This window comes from Pinus tabuliformis, chromosome 5_1 (assembly GCF_031772625.1).
Source record: "Pinus tabuliformis cultivar Carrire ecotype Pingquan chromosome 5_1, CPIR1, whole genome shotgun sequence".
Taxonomy (NCBI): Eukaryota; Viridiplantae; Streptophyta; class Pinopsida; order Pinales; family Pinaceae; genus Pinus; species Pinus tabuliformis.
This window is the reverse complement of record NC_142305.1, coordinates 264,300,088-264,324,369: the sequence shown is the minus strand read 5'-3', so window position 1 is coordinate 264,324,369 and position 24,282 is coordinate 264,300,088. Positions and strand designations below refer to the sequence as shown.

Genomic DNA, 24,282 nt, shown 5'->3' with positions numbered 1-24,282 from the left:
GGGGAGATGTTGCCACATTGGCATTAAATAATAAAAATTCAAATGAAAATGTGGGGTTGGTTCTAAGTTACTATTTGCAATGGTCTTTAGACATCTCGATTTTAGGATGAATGAGCTATGAGTTTCTAAGATAAGTGGATTTCACGCTATTGCATATATATAAGTAGGTTGTTAGTTCCTCATCAAACATTTATTTTGAAAAAATCAAACAAAAATCAAACTACATAAATAGTAACAATAAAATTAAGTAGGTTTATTTGTGGACATGATTATTTTCATAAAACATAATCGTATGGAGAAGATTTCTTTGTATTTAGTACAACACCATAAATTCCAGAATATAAGTTTATTTTGGTTAACCATATGATCTAGACTTATATAGATATATTTTAAATATTATAAAACTAGTTAAAATATTTAGAGAATTTAAGTGAATATATGGATTACAATGTCTTAAATAATAATTTGTCATTCCTTCTAATTATTAAAACTTATTTGTCATCAAAAAAGTTGCACCTAATAAATAATAGTTGGGTTATACCACTTAGTATACATGGATATGTTGCAACATTAGCATTAAATAATATTATATTAAAAATTCAAACATAAATTTTGGGATGGTTTTGTTCTCTCTTAGTTCTTGTCTATGGTAATATTTAGATGTCTGGGTTTTAGGATGAACTATGGCTTGCTAATAGATGGGATTTCAGACTATTTCATATATCTCACTAAGTTGCTATCTCCCATGAGACATTTATTTTGAAAAATTCACACAAAAATAAAACTACATTAAAAATAATAATAAAAGAATTATGTAGGTTTATGTGTGGAGATAAATTTTTCAATAAAAATATGATTGTGTGGAAAAACTTTCTCCATATTTAATACAACAAGTTGAAATACTCAGAAAATTTATGTAACTTCCCATTCCTCAACAAATTGATTTTTGTTAACCATTACAACAAGTTGAAATACTCAGAAAATTTATGTAACTTCCCATTCCTTAACAAATTGATTTTTGTTAACCATATAATTTAAAGTTATATAGATAAATTTGAAATATTGTGAAACAATTAAATTTTTTTTTTAGAGAACTTTAGTAGGTTGTGATTCTAAAGTCGATACTACTAGAATACCTAAAGGATGGTTTTCAGTTTGCAGACGTGGTGAATTTCACTTTTCTTAGGGTCGAGGAGCAATCAAGTGTAATACCCCTGCATTGCTATCATACTAGCCAATGTAAGATGGATTTTTAGAAGAAAAGTTAGGACTCGCCGTAAAAATGGGGGTAAAAAATGTACTACAAAATAGATAAAAGAAATTTAAATGCTTGGAAAATGGGACACCTAGAGATGAGACTCTTGCCAAATGAAATCTCATTGGAGAATGGGAATGTATAATTCTTTCATGATAAGAATTCTAGGTCCAATTCTAGATAAGATAAGATGGATGGGAGATAGATATCAATTAAGCTCCTTAGTTGGAGAAAGATGTTAGTTCCCCATCAAACATTTATTTTGAAAAAATAAAACAAAAATCAAACTACATAAATAATAATAATAAAATTAGGTAGGTTTATTTGTGGACATGATTATTTCCATAAAACATAATCATATGGAAAAGATTTCTTTATATTTAGTACACCACCATAAATTCCAAAATATAAATTTATTTTCGTTAACCATGTGACCGAGAGTTATATAGATATATTTTAAATATTATAAAGCTAGTTAAAATATTTAGAGAATTTAAGTGAATACATAGATTACAATGTCATAAATAATAATTTGCCATTTATGTCTAATAATTAAAACTTGTTTTTCATCTAAAATGTTGCATCTAATAAATAATAGTTGTGTTATACCACTTAGTATACATGGAGATGTTGCAACGTTAGCATTAAATAATATTATATTAAAAATTCAAACATAAATTTTGGGAGGTTGTAAGCTCTCAGTTTTGCTCTCTTTATTTAGATGTTCAGGTCTTAGGATGAATGATGTGCTCCTAATAGATGGGATTTCAGGCTATTGCATATATCTCTCTAATTTCCTAGCTCCCATGAGACATTTATTTTTAAAAATTCATACAAAAATAAAACTAAATTAAAAATAATGATAATAAAATTATGTAGGTTTATGGGTGGAGATAAATTTTTCAATAAAAACCTAATTATGTGGAAAAACTTTCTCCATATTTAATACAACAAGATGAATCCCTAAATAGAAATTGATTTTTTTTAACCATTTAATTTAAAGTTATGTAGATAAATTTTAAATAGTATAAAGCAAGTTAAAATACTCAAAGAATTTAAGTAACTTCCCATTTCTCAAGAAATTGATTTTTGTTAACCATATAATTTAAAGTTATATAGATAAATTTGAAATATTCTGAAACAATTCAAATTTTTTAGAGAATTTAAGTAGGTGGTGATTCTAAAGCTGATACTACTAGAGTACCTAAAGATGGTTTTGTGTTTCAAGATGTGGTGATTTTTTCCTTTCTTATGGTCCACGCTTTGGAGCAATTAACTATAATGCCCCTCCGTTGCTGTCATACTAGCCAACGTTAGATGGATTTATAGAAGAAAAATTAGGACTACGTTAGATGGATTTATAGAAGAAAATTTAGGACTCGACATAAAAATGGGGGTAAATAATTTATTACAAAATAGAAAAAGGAATTTAAATGCTTGGAAAATGAGACAACTAGAGATGAGACTCTTGCCAAATTAAATCCCATTGGAGAATGGGAATGGATAATTCTTTCCTGATAAGAATTCTAAACCAAATTGTAAATAAGCTAAGATGGATGGGAGATAGATATAAATTAAGCTCCTTAGTTGGAGAAAGATGTTAAGTTTGGAAAGAAATATAAAAATCCTTGCAAGAGAGAAAGGCAAGTTTTTATGGTAAAAGCTTGGGCAAGTTGATAAAAGATCCTCAAACGTAGGACACCCTTAAATGAATTATTATCATGAAATAATGGAATTAAATATCCGCGGAGGAGATCAACAAGAGGTTGTTCATCAATGGGAAAGTACTCTAGTCTTGGGGGTGAACTTGAGAAATTCAGTTCTAGGTTAGGTGGTGGTGCTCGATTTTCCAAGTGACACTCTTTCAACTAATATGGTTTGATTGAATTGCATAGGATGTTTCTAGATTATTTGGCTCCTTATGCTTTATGTTATTGATTATGTAGTATACGCTATACTTCCATGTCATCTCCTTTCTTATAACATGATTAGATACTTATGTATGCGACAACTAACAAGCATAAATTTAGATGAAGTTAATGTTGACCCTGATTTAGGTGAATTTAGTAGAAATGGCCCTCATTTCGTTATTTTAATGCTCAAGGCACCAAGTGGAAAATAGAGGAGACCATTTCAGGACAACACAAGATCCCATTTGTCAAAACCTATGAATTGGAAGCAATGTTGTGGTTAAGAATGACCATGAACATGGCCATTGAGGTAGAGTGAATAACATCTCCACATAACAACATAATTCTAGGACATTATAGAACACGATTGTAGTGAAATGTAGGACAAAAGGGTTATGATGATGATTGGTGTAGCAGAATGCCTCACAATCCAATTCAACTATATAATGAAATAAAAACAGACCTAGTCAGCAAGGTACCAAGATAATGAAATTCATAGTAAGTGATATAATTCATGAGTCAAACACCTCAATTATTACACTACCATGAGCGCATTATTGATATTTAGCAGAAAAAAAAGCTAATCTACTAAGTTACAAAGAGAAAGACTTCATAATTGTTCCCATACATCCATAAGACCGTAGTTAAATCAAATATAATGATGGAGTAATCGAGACATATACATATAGTCATTGCACCATACAAGATTAGGATACAATCTCGGCTATGAATGAACCATTCTTCAACATGCTCACCAAGCTATCGTCGAAGGGGCCAAAGTCTTCCAAGTTCATATCTCTGTACGAAACGAAAATAGATTTAAACATGCTATGTGAATATTAGAACATGTTTCTTTGTCTGTTAGGTAAATCAAGAGGGTGGAGGCACTAGAATGGTATTTGATTGCGATGAGGAAAATTGACAAGGATTTCAAATGTTTGGTTCATATGGGAGAGAGAAAAAAGGAACAGGTTCTGATATCTAACAATGGTAGTGCATCAGCCAAAAAATATTCCTATGGTTCTTTTCTACGATCCACATGATGGATATGAACCGCTGACTTTACGTGACCATTTTTTTGATAATCAAGCATTGTAAAACATTACAACATCTCTAGTTGGCTCTTATCTTTGAATGAAGATTCTTGAAGCACCATGTGATGATGAAGTTCCACTGTTATTGGGACTATTTTAAGTGTGCTTGATAAGTGTTGGTGAAACGTGATGAACTCTTGCATTTCGCACAAGCTACAATTGTTGGACAAGTTGAATACAGAGTTATCAAGAATAGATGTCGAGATCTTCAATCTGAAATCACAATTAATGGAGAGTAAATTTTTGGACCCTCAAAGGGATTATCAAGGAAAGTGTGATGAAGTTTCACCTGCCACTATTCAGGATATAAAGAAATCACAGACAATTATTCAGATAAGCTCAAGATTTCAAGTCTTCATGGAAAGAGAGAAATGTATTATGCACCATGGAGACTGAAAGGATATGCATGTCGAAAAGGTGGATAATTCACACTTATTTTTGAATCCCTGGCCATTTCAATAACCAATATACGAAAGAAAATTGTAGATAATAGGTATAGAGAAAGGAAGAGGTAGTAAATTACCGTGTAGCGAAATATCAGGAAGTAGAACAGATATATAGGGAGTTGAAAGGAGAGACTCAAGAGCTTAAGAAGAAGCGACCAGAGCTTCAAGCATTACTTAAAAAAGTTGTGATGTAATTTTTAAGGGTGGGTGTCAAGATGTTGATCACCTAAGTTCAAACCCTATTACGCATAGTGTCGTGGACATTAAGAGGTTGTAGAGCTTGAGAATATTGTAACCTCCATTTATGATTCTTCTATAGGAGATGTATGTACATGCAAACTAACTATTTTATTTATTTAAATATACACACTAGATTATTAATGGCCCAATAAGGCATTTGAGTGTCTTAGAAAGAGAAAATGTAGATTCGTGAAAAGGAACCACAACAACGTAATTAGAACAAAAAATGTAGGAAATCATCTAGCATAACATGACTATGTGTGATGTACTTTTGAGTACCAATGAGTTCTTTTCTCAGTTAAGGGTAGGGTTAATGTTGTCATTAAATTTCAAATATAACATTTTAATCCATGGTAGATTAAATATCGTTGACAAGGGCCTGCTTTATGTTTGGATGGAGGTCATGTTTCATGTGTCATTGAGACTTATTATTATGAAAAATTCAATCTCAACACCCAATTTAATTGGTATTTTAAAATTTTATTATGGGTAACTACCATTATGTTGTCGTTTTCTCTCATCGTGTTGAATTTTTCTACAAATACAAGATATATGGCTCAGACTAGCTCAATAGAAGCACTTGAATTCCTTGAGATGAATTGCTTTAGTTAGGCACTGATTTTAGAAGATGAATAGGTCCATTATTCCTCTATTCTCCATTAGACATGTTTTGCTTAGTAATGATGGACCTGCCTTAATGAGGTTGTGAATAAAGGATTAAAAGGAACATTTGGTATTGACTTGTTGTTATGCTAATGATACTAACACTATTTGAAAGCATGTGGATAATGTGACTAATGTAGGGAGACTAGAAGAAGTAAATGTTCGGCAAGAATACAAATGCATTGGAAGAGCATGCACTTCTTCTTGTTAATTTAATTCAATGAAATTGAACATGAGGAATAATAGTTAAATGGAGGGCAACATTAAACCGTAGCTACTCAAATAGTAGTATTGTTCTACTAAAGTTACGTTATTAACTATTATAAATTAGAATTTAGTAGAAGGCATCTGATATCCCTCACAAAATTGGTTGAAAAAATGTTACACATAGTGCTTGAAGGTGACCTCCTAATAGAACACATTTGTATCCTACATTTGGGGAAGATCTAATTCAGGTGGCAATGTAGTGGGAACCTATAATTTCATAAACAGTTACCTCAAAAAAAGGAAATAAATTATAATATGCATAAATCACTAGATAATACATTGAGGATGATGTGAATTTGAGGAGGGCGGGAGAATGTAGTACACCTTTGTTTCTATCATACTAGGAAAATTTAGATGGAGTTATAGTGTTATGAAACCAGCTCACAAAAAGATAGAAAGGAGAGATAAACGCCTTAGAATTCAGCCTCTTCGTGGGGGCAACCTCCTTTACTACACAAATGAACAATTCTTGAATGATACAAATGAAAATACCTGCTTTCTATATATAGGAGTCTAAGGGGTCATAATGTAATCAAAGCTGACATAACAATAATAATCTAAGCGCGCAATAATAGCAATAGTGGGCTTCTATTGGGCACAATAGTAATGGGGACTACATGGGTGCAACAATATAATAAGGGGTTTGTACTAATAACAATAAGGGGTTACACTAGTAGTATAGGGGCCTAACATGCCCCTCTCCTTCAAAAAGTGTCGTCCACAATGCTTGAGTAGTTCTTGATGCTTCTCTATAAAATTCTTGTCCAACCATGAAGAATATTCAACGGGTAAGTTCTTCTAGTTGATGAGATACTCTAAAATTGATCGATTTTGTAGCTGTCGAGTTCTTGCTTCTATGACTGCTCCAGGTTCCAATATGATTTTTCCTTCCTCTTCAATTTTTGCCAATATTGTTTGAATTGGGACCTTTTGCAACTTTTGAATAAGTGGCCATACTTCGCCGTCCTTCTTCCATTCATCCTTTGCTTCATTTATCCAATTTGGTTGGATAATGGAAATGGCACAAAACAATGCTTCCACATCCTCATCCTTTCTTCAGAGTGCATTTACAACAAAATTTTGCTTACATTTTCTATAGATAATGTCAAAGTCATAACCCAACATATTTGTGACACATTTTTTTGTTCTTGTAAAGATAATTGTTGTTCTAAAAAGTATTTAAGGCTATCATGATCATTTTTTACCTAGAAGTGTCTTCCCATTCGGTAAAGTCACCCTTTCTTAAGTGTATGTAGTATTGCCAACATTTCCCACTCATAAATAACTTGTCTGAGATGTAGCAGTAAAAATACCCAATCACCTACATTAAAACATTTTTCACTATGATGTTGATCTACCTGTTGTTTCATTTGATTTTGCACCAAAGTGGCGTTATCCTTTAAAAGATAGAGAACTTGTTGTTGATGCTCGATGTGATCTTTCAGTGATTGAACCTTTTTCTTCATGATATCTCCTTCTATCTTTAGAGTTTTGGGAGTGGTAATTTCATCCAATCCCTTACAAGATATGGTCTGATTCATTTCTTTATGCTCGATGTGATCTTTCACTTCTTGAACATTTTTCTTCTTGATATGTCCTTCTATCTTGATAATTTGAGGAGTGGTAATTCCGACCAATGAATTACAAGATATGGTTGGTTTCATTTATTCTTTATTGATGTGATCTTTCACTTCTTACACATTTTTCTTTTTGATATGTCCTTCTATCTTGAGAGTTTGAGTGGTAATTCTTGCCAATGCTTTACAAGATATGGTCGGATTCATTTCCTCTTTCTCTCGCATTGGGTCGTAGCATATATCCTCTTCTTTTGATGTTTCTTGATCCTGTTCTTTCTCCTCTTCATACTCTACATAAAATAATGTCTTCTTAGCACACTTATGATCTTTAGTGCATTTTCTATCACAATTGTAACATAGCGCTTTTTCTCTTTTTTCTTCCAATTGTTGTGGTGTAATAATTGTAGGTTGTGGAAGGCCCAGGTTGACTTGGCAGGTGGCCACCAATATCCAGCTGGATCAAATAACAGTGGAGAGTTTTGCAAGAAGTAATTTGAAGAGTTATGTAAGAAGTGGGGTATAGCATGAGAGAAGACTTCTCCATACACACATTAGAAAAATGGAGCTGCAGAAGGAATGAACAAGAAATTTCTGGAAATGGCAAGAATCATGCTTAGTGGTGTTAGGTTAAGACAAGAATTCTGGGCAAAGGTGGTGCAGACTTCATGTTACTTGCTAAGGAGATCACCTTCAGCTGTGTTGGAGGATAAGACTCCACAAGAGGTATGGACCAGTAAGAAACCTTCTATTTCACGTCTAAGGGTATTTGGATGTGATTCATATGTAAATCTTCCAAAGGAGAAAAGAACAATGTTCAATAGTCAATCTAAAAAGCACATATTTGTTAGGTATACAGATGGTTTAAAAGGTTATAATATTTGGAACCCAATAATAGGTAAGGTTGTGTATAGCTGAGATGTGGTGTTTGGAGAGGTGAAAGATGTTATTTAACATGAAGTCCGACCAAAGGAACTTGAAAAGATAGATTTTGAGCTAATGGAGCAAGAATTAGACTCTACAACAGAAGGGGAATCAGAAGAGGAAGATCTACAAACTCTGGTTGTGAGAAGATCAGTTCGAGAAAGAAGGTTGCAAGAAAGGTATATTCCATCTACTTTGTGTTCAAATTTTTCTTTATTTATTGCTTATGATGATCCTTGAACTATGAATGAAGCAGTAGATTCAGAGGATGACAATCTCTAGAAAGAGCCCATGGTTGATGAAATGGAATATTTACACAAAACTGAGGCTTGGGATCTGGTGGAGGTGTCGAATAGAAGGAAACCCATTGGAAGCAAATGGGTGTTCAAGAATAAATGAATGTAGAAGGAAAGGTGGAGAAATACAAAGCTTGGTTGGTAGTAAAATGTTATTCCCATGTGAGGACATTTTATTTTGGTGATATTTTTTCTCCTGTTACCAAGGTATCTTCTATTATATTACTTTTATTTATTGTTGTTGCTTTTGATTTTTAGGTACAACAGATGGATGTGAAGACAACAATTCTTCATGGGGATCTGGAAGAAGAGATCTCTTCTTCTGGAAGAAGAAGAGATGGATGTGAAGACAACAATTCTTCAAAAATGATATTTCTCTCAGGAAAAAGCATGCTAAACTTACTTCATTGGAATCAAGATTTTGACATGAAAATTTATAGAAAATAAACAGATACAAACCAATTCTAGAGAGTTCAACATATTACAGGAATTGTGTGGAGTTCTTCTTCACGGAAGTATTTGAATTATTACAGAGCTTCATTGGAGATGTTTCATCGTAATAATAAATCTCTGGAATTACTTCAGTTGAATCATGAAAATCGATAAATACAAATGCAAGTAAAAGAACTGAAAAACCTGCTCCACATAGTAACCGAGGCATGTATTCGGATTGTCACGCATGACATTGTTCTTGATTAGTGAATTACTATTTTAGAGTTGAGATTTTCATGCTTTTATTTTTAAATATTAAATTTTAAATTATTTTTTACTTATTTATAATAATTTGATTTAGAATTATAATTTAGTTATGTTTAATAATTTTGAATTTTTAATATACATAGTATAAAATGTATGATAAAATAAAACAAATTTATTAATGTTTATTTTTTTTTGGGTATATTTCTAATGTATGTGATTATGCTAGTTGTTACATATTAGACACTTATCTAATATAATATTTAATAAGTTGTTAGATATTTATAGTTTTTCAAGACACTTATCTAATATAACATTTAAAAGTGACAAGGTGAGCCAAGAGCTATGTATTTCTTTCTCCTCTTTTATCTTTTTGACAACACATATCCATAAATAAATTGAGTAGGAGACTTCATATTTACAAAGTTATTCACAACTAATAGGGAGATCGCTCAATTAATTTCTCTATATCTATTATTGTCTACAATGTTTTGGATGGTACTTTTTCATCATTGATGCACAACCACTTGGTTCACATATTTGCAGAGGTCAGGCTATTGGGTTCTAGGTGCAAAAAAAAATTCTCCCTTGGAATTATTAGTTTTGGTAAAAGTAATGACTAAAGCTAAAAAAAATGGAATATTATGGTTATGTTTTAGATGAAGTAACTAGGGTTTCCAGAAAAGAGAAATTTTGATATTGCAAAAAATTAAAAACTAGTCTCTACAAGTAATATAAACAAATATTTGTAATACAAGCAAATAAGGATGATTTCTTCTCCAAAGAACTGTATATGAGTTGTAATGTATGAGAAATGAGATGGAATGTATGTGAGTGAACACCTTCATGTATGAAGAAGACTTTTTGGAATTTATGGAGAATGGGTTCTCAAAGCATGATCAAGCAACCTAATTTCCATAAAATTAAACTTGTAAAAATAAGAAAAAATAAAAACAAGATTCATGTTTGAATGTAGAGTTTTGTAAATGAGTCTTTGGCAACCAAGATCTTCTTTACATGAAAACTTGCATATGTTAGCCAACCATAAGAATCCAGGGGCAACATTGGTTTATCTAATGTCGAATTTGTGATGTGATAGCACTTGCTGGGAATCACGATTTTAGTTAGACCAAAAGAAGCAGGTGTTAGCCAAGGATGGGGAGGATTCGTTTATCCAATGTACAACAAACTCAAGTTTAAATTTGATAATATGGAAGGATTCATTGGAAAGCAAACCTATAATACTATGGGGCTAGAATATCAAGGCAATGACAAAGTGAATATTGTAAAGCTTCAGGCCATCAAGAGAGAGTTATAACATTGATGACAAAGACAAGGAATTTTGACTAGTTCATGAACAAAGTGATGGTAGTTGTGAATCTCATAGATGGAAAATTAACTTAATAAATTGTGGAAACATTTTTCAAAACCCTACAAAAGAACAATCAAATGTTTTTCATCTCCATTGTGGAGTCAAAAGATATATAAAAACTAACAACGCAACCGCTAATGGGATGTCTTTGTCTCATGAATCAAGAATCGACATGGATGAGTCACTATAACATGCTCTAGAAACTCAGGAACCCATTGGTAGAGGAAAATGTAGAGGGTGAAGAGATACATGTAATCATTAATTAGTTGAAAGAATGATAGATCCACGGGGGAGATGTAGAAGATTCATAGACATATCCAGGATACAATATTACTACTACAAAAATATATAGTCACTATGAAACTTAATTGGAAAAGAAAAAGTGAGACCTAATCAAGAAAAACTAAAATGTCTCCAATATTGAAGATGATACACTTGATTCAATTTTCATCTCATTTCGAATCTTTGAAGAACATTACATTAAGGATCTTTGATTTCAAGATAGTGATACAATAATCACATGACAAATAATAGGAATCAAATTTTAGTATTGATAGTTTTGTTCGATATAATATTACTTTAGTAGATGATCATCATGTTAAGGCCATAGGCAATGGTGTTCTTTTGTGTTAAGGGAAATGAGAAGAAATATGTTCTTAATGTGTTTTGCATTCCAAATATAATATATAATATCTTTTAATATTGGAAAGTCATGCCAGCATGGTAATGATGTTGGATTAAGAGATTCAACATGCATAATCTTAGATAAGTCACTGAGTAGAAGACTTGCTACAAAGGTCTAGATCAGCCATAGTATAATCTTACCATTGAATATGAGAAGCCGTAAATGTGTCAAAGAGCATATATGAAATGCTTGAAGCATATACTAGAAGGGATTGTGGCATATCAACTATGGTCACCTAACTTTTAGGAGGCTTAATCTCTACTAGAAAATTTAATGGTTAAAGAAATACCCATATTCAAAGAGAAAACAAACATTTGTTAATGTTCCATTCTTTAAAAGCCTCAATGAGACACTTTTCTTGGAGCCTCCTATAGATGTGAGGAGAATCTATTAGTTGTCCAGACACATATGTGTGGAGCCATTGAAAATGAATTCTATTGGTTGTAGTTTTTACTTTCGAAAATTTAGTTATGATTTTATGAGGAAAGTTTCATTATTTTTCTTCAAGATAAAATGAGATACATTTACAAAAGGATTTAAGGTCGTAGTGGAAAATAAAACTGAAAATATTTCAAATTTCTTTTACAAGATGGAAGGGAGAGGGTATGTATCAAAGGAGGTTGCACATTTTTATAAACAATAGGGAATTAGAGGACATGCACTACTAGATGTACTCCATAACAAAATGTAGTAGTTAAATCAATGTATTACACCATTATGAACATGGCAAGGAGCATATTCAAAGCTACAATTGTTTGGAATGATTTTTTGCCAAAGGAATTTTCTTCTTCATTCTATATATTCAACATACCTTTAAAGAATCATATTGCGAAAGGTAATGTTCTTGAAGAATGGTGGAGTGGAACAAATTCAAGTGATTCTCATTTCTAAGTTTTTAACTATATTTCCCAAGTGCATCTCCTATAAGATGTAAAGAGATAATCTAATAATATGAGTTAAAAAGATGAATTTTCATTTGGTACACTAAATAGTTCAAAGACTACATACTATATAATTATGTCACTAAGAAATTTGTGGTGAGCAAACATTGAAAATTTTTGGAAGAAAATTTTGGAATGGTCAATAGAATGAAGGAGTATATGGTAAAAATCTATCTCTCCCAATAGACGGACATGTGAAAGGTTGACTGAAGCAAATCCCTTCACAAATATTTCCATTTTTACAGTGCATATACTAAAATATAGGTCTTCTTCTAGCCAAGAATCAACAAATTCAATGAGAAATTAGAGAAATAAGGCTTGTTCATTTAGTGAGTTAGTATATTTAGTGAGAGAAAAAAAAAGGATGCCAAGGGAAATAGACTAGAAATGTGATGACATGGATCAACAATATCATTTTTTCTTATTATCCTAGTGTCCTACTTATTCTAAGAGCGAAGCAACAACTTTGGATACTCTTAGGAATATATTATCCATTATAATTTGAAATAAATGGTTATTTTACCATATGGATGTTAATTGAGCTTGAATGAGAATTTAGAAGAGGTGTATGTATATAAAAAATTGGGATTCTTAGTAAAAGAAAAATACCACAAAATCCACAAGTTGAATTAATTCGTGCATGGCATGAAGCAAGTTACAAGAGAATCTTATTTTTGATTCCCTTATGTTTACTCAAAAATGGATTTAGCAGGGATGTCGTGAGATTATTTTTTATACTAAATCACCATAAGATATAACCATTACAATTTTTATTTATGCTAATGACATGATATAAAAATAAAATATGATATTAGATAAATTCAAAGCTATGTTGAAACCATGGTCTAATGTAGTTTTTGGAAGTGAACTCAATTAATATGCTCAAGGGATTTTCATATGGCATTGGAAATTAACTTTGGTTCACTAACTTTCCCCGGAGACAACGATACTTAATTTCAGCCTCTTGTTATAGTGAGGAGAGACCCAAATTTCTATATTATTGTGAAAACTAGTATATCTAGTTGACATAGAGTTGTTCCTTCTCTCTATTTACCAATTGTGACTGATATTTTGCATTGAGGAAAAATTTGGATTGGTTGGAATATGTTTCATGTACTTTTGATAAACAAAAATTCTCTCATAAGGAAAGAATTTTGGGTTTCACATAGGGCTGGTTTTTAGCCTAATATTTTTGTGTTTTGTCTATTTTTCATTGGCTATTGTGATCTCTTCTCTTATTGAAGAATTGAATGGTTTCATTTTTTCATGTATAGCTACTTGTTGATTGATGAATAAAGAAAGAACTGATTGCATCAAAAGAAGTATTTATCAGTTGTGAAAATCTATTATAGTCCTAGCTACAATAAATTTCAACACATGAGCCTAGGAACCACCCTACTTGGGAGATCCTAAAGGGAGTGGAATCCTAACTATGTGGGGGTTTTAAAGAAGTTACAATTTTTTATGTCTAGCTTTTGTTGTTTTTGGTACAATGGTTTTTCCTCTAGTGGTTTTGTGGTCCACGGTTTTTAACCCATGGTTTTGCTATTTTTATTAAGGAACTATGCTTCTTATAGAGCTTAAAAGGATTAACAATTTATAAATGGAACCAGAGATATGTATTGTATTATACTATCCTAAAAATAGATATATTGGAAAAAACATTTTTTATTTTCTAATTCATTTTGTTAATGTGTATATTTGTGTTCTATCTTATCTTTTCTGTTTTACTAACAATTTAGTTGAATCAATTAACTGTCTAAAGTTCAAACCTAAAAGAAACTCATTCTCTATAAATCTTTAGAGGAAATCCTTGCATTCATCTCAATTCTGCTCTATTATGGGCTACGTTTGTTCCATTTCTTCAAACGAAAATAGTGATACTCTAGCTTGTAACCCAAAAGCATAAAAAAGGTGTACGTTTCTCTAACAAAAGTAGTTGGCCTCCACGTTGGAAGACCGTTCCCTCATAAGACCATCGATCTAGTTCAAAAACCACTCGCAACTATAAACTATGAAGTGCGCAGCATGACTGACCCACATTCGATAGACACGAGTTTTAAATGGGTACTCAAAACCAATAACCACAGAACCTCCAAGATGACACTTCCAACTTGAATGTGTGTGGAACATTGTTATTAAAACGGGAAATAAATCTGCTGCTATGGCCAGTTATTTCGTGAAAGTATAGAGGGCGGTATACTGAGATTTCTGAAAGAGATTAAAGAACCGATAACTAGAGTGCCCAGTCAGGTTCGAGGCTAAGCGCAGTTTCGTAATTGACAGTCACACACAGAATGTATCAAAACCAGCAATGAAGCCTAATAAGAGAAAGGAATTGCTAAACAATGAATCAGTAATTGAGTACACTATCACTACCCAACGAATCAATGGTTTAAGTGTTGGGTATTTTTAATGGGGAAAATACCAAAACCAAGATTCAAACTAAACACAGAGGCAATGCTCTGTTTTACCTCCACAGGATTTTTATACACAGACAGCTTAAAAAAAATTTCACTGAGTAACAGAGGATTTCACCACCATAAAAGATTTCTATTCATTAAAACAAAAAGAAACTAATACATCCTCTTTTTCTGAGAGGGATTTACCACTGTAAAATCATTTTCATATTCACTGCTGTGAAAAACAACTTGCTGCTGTAACAAAAGTTTACATGAGCTTACTGCTGTAAAACAAAATTTACATTCACTGGTGTGTAAAACAACTTACGCTCCACCATTTTCTTTATGCACTTGCAAAACCATACATGGTTTTCCTTCACCTCTGTTTTTCAATGCCCACACAAAAACATTACAACATATTTGTGCACTGCTGTGCATACACCCTCTGGTTCTTCTTACTGCCGTAAAAACCAGTTTTCTCTTTACTCCCGTGTGCAATACATACCAAAAAAAATTCACGCCCTGTTCTTGTTTTTCTACACACTGCAGTGTGTTTCCCCTTTCAAAAAAAATTACAATGAGCAAGACCCAAGCATATATGTTTTTGCTCGCCATATAAAACATAATACAAAAAAAATATTACCGTGGCCTTTCTTTTTTTTTACACTGCATATGGTCAACGCTCGATTTAAAATATAACACACATAAAATTTATGCCCATACCTCCCGCATAAAAGAAACATTAAAACTTCACCTACGCATATGACAGTTCATTAATTAAAACGTATGGTCAACCATGCTTTTAATTTACTCCACGCAAAATATGATTTGACCTTGGTTTGTATGCAGCTTCAATGGATCAACGGACGAAAATACGGGAGCAGATCCTACGGACGAGAAGGATATCGGAAGCCCTCACATGAGTGAACGATATCTCCCGATGGGTCAAAGTTGAGTACGTCAGGTGAGACCCACGTGCCTTCACCAAAACGCATCGGAGCACAACCATACGGAAACCACTTTTCATGGATGGTGGTGCGATATGATCCTGGGCAGTTTTGTGGTTTTGATTGGTGGTTTTAGGCTGCATACATAGCGCGTTGAAATTATATTTTCAACACTCCCCTTTAATTTCAACTGCTGGGCATTCGGTCATACCCAAACACTTCCTCAAAAATTCAAAGCTTTTCTGATCCAGTGGCTTTGTCAAGATGTCCGCAACTTGTTCTTGAGTCCTGCAGTGTTCTAGGACAATTTCTCCATTGTTCACCAATTCTCTGATGTAGTGAAACCTTGTATCAATGTGCTTCGTTCTCTTGTGAAACACTGAATTCTTTGACAATGCAATAGCTGAGCTATTGTCACAAAATATCACTGTCGCTTTTGCCTGCTCTTGGCCTAAGCTTCTCAACATTCTTCTCATCCACACTGCTTGACACGCTGCTGCTGTAGCTGCCACATATTCAGCCTCTGCTGTAGACAATGCTACAATGGACTGCTTCTTAGAAGCCCATGAGATGGCTCCTGAACCCATGTTAAAAACATAACCGGAAGTGCTCTTCCGATCATCTATACTTCCAGCCCAATCGCTATCAGTGTAACCAATTAAATCTGAACTTTCTGAGACACTATATAATATGCCAAACATTTTGGTACCTTTGACATACCTCAAAATTCTCTTTGCTGCCTGCCAATGTGCCTCCTTTGGCCTCTCCATGAACCTGGAAATTAAACTAACAGCATACATTAAATCAGGCCTAGTTGCTGTTAAATACATAAGGCTGCCTACAATACTTTTGTATAGGCTAGGATCAAAATCCTTGCTGCTGTCCTCTCTGCTGAGCTTTAATCCCATCACTGTGGGAGTGATTGCTGCCTTGCATTCTTCCATCTTAAATCTGCTCAAAATTTGATTTACATATCTTGCTTGAGATATAAAAATTCCTTTTTCATTTTGATCTACTTCTATGCCTAAGAAGTATCTCAACAAACCCATGTCAGTCATTTCAAATTCATCCTTCATGACTGATTTAAAATTCTCAATAAGATAAATATCATTTCCAGTGAAAATAACATCATCTACATACAAGACAACAATTAAAATTTTACCATCATTTTCCTTGATGTAGACTGTGGGTTCTCCTTCACATTTGTCAAATTCATTATCCAATAGATATGAGTCTATCCTGCTGTACCATGCTCTTGGCGCTTGCTTCAGCCCATAAAGAGCTTTCTTCAACTTGCACACTTTGTGCTCTTCACCTTTCTTCTCATATCCGAGAGGCTGTTCCACATAGACCTCTTCCATTAACACTCCATTTAGGAATGCTGATTTCACATCCATTTGGTAGACTTTCCATTTGTTTTGTGCTGCTATGGACAGCACTGCTCTCACGGTTTCCATCCTTGCAACCGGTGCGAAAGTCTCCTCATAATCTCTCCCATACTGCTGCTTGTAGCCTTTGACAACCAGCCTTGCCTTGTGCCTTTCAATCTTGCCTTCAGCATTGCTTTTGGTCTTGTAGACCCATTTCACACCAATGACTTCTTTGCCTTTTGGTAGCTCAACCAAATCCCATGTTTTGTTTCTCTCTATGGCATTCATCTCCTCATCCATAGCTTCTATCCATTTCCTATCTTTGATTGCTTCCTCGAAATGAATAGGCTCATCAACATGACAAAATAAGGCAAATAAGGAATTCATTCCTTCTTCATAAATGTCACTTAGATTTCTAAATTTCTTACCTCTTTCACTTGGTGTGCAAGTGCTTGAAGATGCACTTGAATTTCCTCCTTGTGGTGTACTTGGAGAAGCACTCTCATTGATCCTCAATGGTGTACCTTGCTGTCCTTGTGTTGTCCTCAATGGTGTCCCTTGTTGTCCTTGTGTTGGCGCTGCTGTTTGGGGATTCATTTCAGCCACTTCCTCTTCATCTTCATCATGAGACAAACAGCTCTTGACATTCACTGTTTTCTCTATGCTTCCATCCCAAGCTTCTTCCTCAATGAATTGAACATCCCTACTGACAAAGAATTTCTTGGTAGATGGAATGTACAGCCTGTAGGCTTTGGATTCATCACTGTATCCAATGAAGATGCATTTCTCCCCTTTGCTGTCCAACTTCCTCCTTAGCTGATCCGGAATGTGTGCATAGGCCACACACCCAAAAACTCTCATGTGGGTGACTCCTTGCTTTCTCCCACTCCATGCCTCTTCTGGCACCTTGTTCATGACTGCTTTTGTAGGACACCTGTTCAGTATATAAACTGCACAATGTACAGCTTCAGCCCAATACTCATTTGGCAAATGCTTTGCCTTCAACATGCTCCTTGCCATCTCCATGATGGTTCTGTTCTTCCTTTCAGGAACTCCATTTTGCTGTGGGGTGTACCGAGTTGTGAACTGTTTATGTATTCCATTTTCTCTACAAAACTTTAGGAATTCCTTGGAGATATACTCACCTCCTCTATCAGTTCTCAATACTTTTATGTGCAGCCCGCTTTGGTTCTCCACAAGTGCTTTGAAATTTTGGAATTTCACAAACACTTCACTTTTGTTCTTGAGGAAATATATCCATGTCTTTCTTGTAAAATCATCAATGAATGTCAAGAAATATAGGCTGCCAGCTAATGATGGAGCTTGCATTGGTCCACACAAATCTGAGTGGATGATCTCTAAGGGTGTCTTTGCCCTTATGCTCTTCCCTGATGGAAAACTTTCTCTATGTTGTTTTCCCAAAATGCAACCTTCACATAGGCTGTCCGGCTTCTCTATCAATGGCAATCCTTTCACCATTCCTTTCCTACTCAACAAATTCAGACCTCCAAAATTGAGATGTCCAAATCTCAAGTGCCACAACCAATTCTCATCCTTTGGCACGCTTTGGAAAGCCTCTTGGGTAACTGCTGCAATTTCTCCTTTGTTTTTCAAATCTGCCCTGATCCTCAAGGGGAACATCCTGTTCCTTGTCATCTTCACTTCAGCAATGCATCTTTTGCTGGGTGGTATATCCATGATGGTGCATACATCATTTTTAAAGAAAACATTGTACCCCTTATGGACAAGCTGTCCAACACTCAAGAGGTTACATCTCATTCCGGGGACATAGTATACATCTGCTATGGTTTTCTTTTCTCCTTGCTTTGAAAGTATTTTTATTTCTCCTTTTCCCATAACAGACACTTTACTATCAGTTCCTAGTGTGACTTCTGATTTCACATTTTTATCTAGGGCAGAAAAGAAGGCTATGTTTCCGGTCATATGGTTGCTGCAACCTGAGTCTAAAAACCATATGTCTTCACTATGTGTTTCAGCCATGTTACAAGCTAATAGGACATTTTCTTGACTGTTGTTTTCTCTTGTAACATTTGCATTCTGTCTGCTGTTCATATCATGATGTTTCTTTCTACAATCACTAGCATAATGTCCATACTTTTTGCAATAATAGCATTGAACATTAGATTTATCATACCTTTGTCCTTGAGCTTGATACTGATCTCTTTGTTGGCTGTTGCCTTGACCTTGATTCTGATTTGTATTGCTGCCTCTTCCTTGTGCATTTGATGGGCTGTTCCTTCCACCTCTGTTCTGGCTTCTGCCTCTTCCTCTTTTGTTTCCTCTGCCTTGACCTCTTCCTCTTCCAAAGGACATCTGGGTCTTGAAGGCTTGCTCAAGGGATGAGTTTTCATTCCTACTCAACCTCTGCTCATGAGTTATCAGTGATGCATGTAGCTCATCAACTGAATAACTTGAGAGATCCTTTGTCTCTTCAATGGTGGTGACTATGGCATCAAACCTTGAGGGTAAGACCCTCAATATTTTCTCCACTATTCTTCTATCTTCAATGGTTTCTCCATGAGTTCTCATTTGTGTGATTACACCAATCACATGAGTGAAGAATGAGTCAATGTTATCTGACTCCTTCATGTTCAGATTCTCAAAATCCTTCCTCAGCAATTGAAGTTTTGCTGTCTTCACTCTCTCCATGCCTTGATAGGCTGTCTTAAGGGTTTTCCATGCTTCATTGGCTGTCTTAGCTGCTGCTAACCTTGGAAACATACTCTGGTCTACTGCTAGATACAACAACACACGGGCTTTTGAGTCCTTCTTCCTATTGTTCTTCAGCAGATCCTTCTCTCCCTGAGTTAATGCATTGAACTCAGTTTCATCTGCTGGTTCTTCAAAACCTTCTTCAACTATTTCCCATAAATCTTGGGAAGCAAGCAGGGCTGTCATAGTTATTGACCAGTAGTCATAGTTCTTCCCATTAAACTGTGGGAGCTGGGTGTTAAACAAACCCATGCTTGTGCTAGCCATTCCTTAACTGTGTATATTTTTTTTAAAACAACTAACTGTCTTCTGCAATAACAAAAGAAATGCTTTTGAAGAATACCTGAATCCTGAGCTGTCTGAGTCTTCTAACTGCCTGAGAGGTTTTGCTGCAGCAACAACCTTCTCCCTTCATCTTCTTTAACCTCTTTAAAGAGCCTGGTCCTGCTCTGATACCACTGTTGGGTATTTTTAATGGGGAAAATACCAAAACCAAGATTCAAACTAAACACAGAGGCAATGCTCTGTTTTACCTCCACAGGATTTTTATACACAGACAACTTAAAAAAAAATTTCACTGAGTAACAGAGGATTTCACCACCATAAAAGATTTCTATTCATTAAAACAAAAAGAAACTAATACATCCTCTTTTTCTGAGAGGGATTTACCACTGTAAAATCATTTTCATATTCACTGCTGTGAAAAACAACTTGCTGCTGTAACAAAAGTTTACATGAGCTTACTGCTGTAAAACAAAATTTACATTCACTGGTGTGTAAAACAACTTACGCTCCACCATTTTCTTTATGCACTTGCAAAACCATACATGGTTTTCCTTCACCTCTGTTTTTCAATGCCCACACAAAAACATTACAACATATTTGTGCACTGCTGTGCATACACCCTCTGGTTCTTCTTACTGCCGTAAAAACCAGTTTTCTCTTTACTCCCGTGTGCAATACATACCAAAAAAAATTCACGCCCTGTTCTTGTTTTTCTACACACTGCAGTGTGTTTCCCCTTTCAAAAAAAATTACAATGAGCAAGACCCAAGCATATATGTTTTTGCTCGCCATATAAAACATAATACAAAAAAAATATTACCGTGGCCTTTCTTTTTTTTACACTGCATATGGTCAACGCTCGATTTAAAATATAACACACATAAAATTTATGCCCATACCTCCCGCATAAAAGAAACATTAAAACTTCACCTACGCATATGACAGTTCATTAATTAAAACGTATGGTCAACCATGCTTTTAATTTACTCCACGCAAAATATGATTTGACCTTGGTTTGTATGCAGCTTCAATGGATCAACGGACGAAAATACGGGAGCAGATCCTACGGACGAGAAGGATATCGGAAGCCCTCACATGAGTGAACGATATCTCCCGATGGGTCAAAGTTGAGTACGTCAGGTGAGACCCACGTGCCTTCACCAAAACGCATCGGAGCACAACCATACGGAAACCACTTTTCATGGATGGTGGTGCGATATGATCCTGGGCAGTTTTGTGGTTTTGATTGGTGGTTTTAGGCTGCATACATAGCGCGTTGAAATTATATTTTCAACATTAAGGCAAACAACTAGATGACACTATCACTACCCAACTAATCAATGGTTTAAGGCAAACAACAACATCTAGTTCAGATATATGAATACCGACTTGATGAGGTTTCTTCCTCAACACAATCTTGTCTGCATCGACAAGTCACTCTTCGCACTTGTTATTCGCCGAAATCCCCAGGTTCGAGTTCGATAATTTCATTCATTCAATTCCATTTTATGTACTATGTAGCATATAACCTCAGCGCCATGGATCTCATCAAGAGCTAAAGGCATGAACATTAACCTTGCCCTTGTGCATGGTCCTCGACTATAGCGACCCGAGAGACGCTCTGAAAACTCTCTACATGAAAACTCCCCACTGCTCGCTTCAATTCGAAATCAATGTTTTCTGTCAAAAATGGAGAATTGACGCACCTTTAACCCAATGGTTTTACCTTTTCTTACACAAAATCAAACATCAAATGGACTAACAAGGAATAACCGGATGTGGGGATGTGTCGTACGACCCAAGGAAAACATCAAAACCAGCGCAAACCAGAAGGATGCAGTCGAGGGGTTTCTGGAGGTGGTCCAAAAAGATATTTCTAAGAATTTTTTCTTAATTCTAAATACGGAAAGAAGCCATTAATGTCCATAAGATTTTAATGGTTCTTCATGTGTGTCTCGAATTGATATTTTAACAACCATTAACCATAAGATGTACACCATCCGATAGATGTCATAAGAGGTGTCTGGATTAGCAAACGGTTTTCACAAATGAACCTAGCGCACGCCTGTTTACACGGATCTCTCATTGAATAGTAAAAGTCACAGACATATATCATTTCACAACAATGAGCAACATAACCGTTGAAAAAATCAAAAGGAAATTGCAGTATCAATATTGGAAAACATTAGAACCTGTAGGCCCGCACGAAATGAGCGAGAAACCGGATTTTTCCTCTCAGTTTTATCATTAGCGGCTGTGTTGGATTTTCCCTTCTGGGCGACCTTCGCAGCTTTGACGGATTGATTGCCTTTTACTTTTGGTAGGCCCTCGGCACCTTTGCCAGATTGATTCTCTCCCACAACCATTGTGTCTTCCTGGTATAAGCGCTTGGATAATCAACTAGATCTATAGACCTGCAAATGCCGTCTTTTTCTCAAAACCCACTTTACATGGGTTACAGATATCTCCCAATCTTGGATAATGGAGAAAAAAAAATAGCTTAATAGAGCAATGCGAACGTGCAGAAAGACTGTTTCTATTTGAGCATGAAAAACAGTAGATAAAAGACCTGAATAAGTACCTTGAGATTTCAGAGGTGGCGATGTGCAGCTTTCTTTCTGTTCGGTCCGCTCTTCTGAGCGGAGGTGGCGATGTGCAGCTTTCTTACTGTTCGGTCCGCTCTTCTGAGCAGAGCTGGCGATGTGCACCTTTCTTACTGTTCGGTCGGCTCTTCTGAGCAATCAAGAATGGTGTTGGCTCTTCTTATCTCTCTATTTATAGAGATTAGGTAGGGAGTTGAGCAGGGGTAAAAGTACTTTAAGGGGTAGGTCGAAGATTAAAATACTGAGTATTAAAATTAAGTAGTATTTTAAAAAATATTATAATATTTATTCTTAGTATTTTTAAAAAATAATTATTATAAAATGGGTAAAAGTATTTTAAGGGGTATGTCCAAGTTTAAAATACTTAGTATTAAAATCAGTATTTTTAAAAAATAAATATTATATAAAATGTTAAATAATTTTAGAGTTATATATATATATATATATATATATATATATATATATATATATATATTATAGGATTGGGGAAAGATTTTAGGGTGGTAAAGTTATTTTAAGGGTAAATCTAAGATTAAAATACTTTAGCATTAAAATTAAATACCATTCTTAATAAATAATTATTATTAAATATGTTAAATGGTATTTTCATAACAAGACAATTAAATATTTTAAATTAAGAAGACATTGTGTCAAAGAAAAAAGGTAAAATTAAAATATGAATATTGTAAAATATGTTTAAAAAATTAGTTAATTAATGGGAAGAAATAAATTTTATAAAATAAGTTAGAAAATTTCAGAATGAATATATTATTATTATTATTAAAATTCAATTTTAAGGTCACGCCAAGCCACACACCAATTGGTGTATGAGACCTTTTGGGACAAGAGACCCACCTCCCTCACGGTCACCTCCACACTGTTATGGTATAGATGAGAGAGAATATATAGTGTAAAATAAGTTGAAACGTTATGAGGGATATGAGTGAGACGGGATAAATATTATAAAACAATTCAAAATATTTAGAAAATTTAAGTGGATATATAGGCTACAATCTCCTAAATCATAAATTATCATATGCCCCTAAAAATTAGAAACTGGGTTGGGGTGCCATACCATTCCCTATACCTTATACCTGTATAGGGGTGAAGTTACCACATTAGCATTGAAGAATATTATATTAAAAATTCCGACGAAAATGTAGGGAGGATGCCAATTCTTAGTTGTAGTTTTTGATGGAGCTTAGACGTCTTGGTCTTAGTATCAACTACGAGTTTCTAACAGATGTGCCTTTCACATGTTGGATATATCTCGAGAGAGGTTGCTAGCTCCCGATCAACCATTTGTTTTGAAAAGTTCAAACAAAAATCAAATTTCATTAAAAAATAATTTTAAAAAATTAAGTTTATATGTGAACATGATTATTTCGATAAAGCTTAATGATATGGAGAAGATTTGGTCCATACTTAGTACAATATGATAAATCCCAAATTATAAATTAAATTTCATTAACCATAGAATTTAATTTTATATATATAAATTTTAAATATTATAAAATAAGTGAGAGCATTTAAGTGAATATATACATTAGATTTTCTTCAATGATAATTTCTCTTTTAC

At 34.2% G+C, this 24,282-nt stretch overlaps 1 protein-coding gene across 1 annotated transcript in view; it reads right to left on the bottom strand.

Moving 5' to 3' along the window:
- The window catches only part of LOC149164404 (putative histone H2A variant 3), a 32,998-nt gene extending 10,532 nt beyond the window's left edge, over window positions 1–22,466 (bottom strand). Inside the window, exons 1-2 of the mRNA XM_089430914.1 lie at window positions 22,416–22,466; window positions 22,293–22,370 (exon numbers count right to left, since the gene is read on the bottom strand). Coding sequence (XP_089287040.1) covers window positions 22,293–22,370; window positions 22,416–22,466 — 129 coding nt within the window. The remainder of the gene's footprint in view (window positions 1–22,292; window positions 22,371–22,415) is intronic.
- Window positions 22,467–24,282: the final 1,816 nt, after the last annotated feature.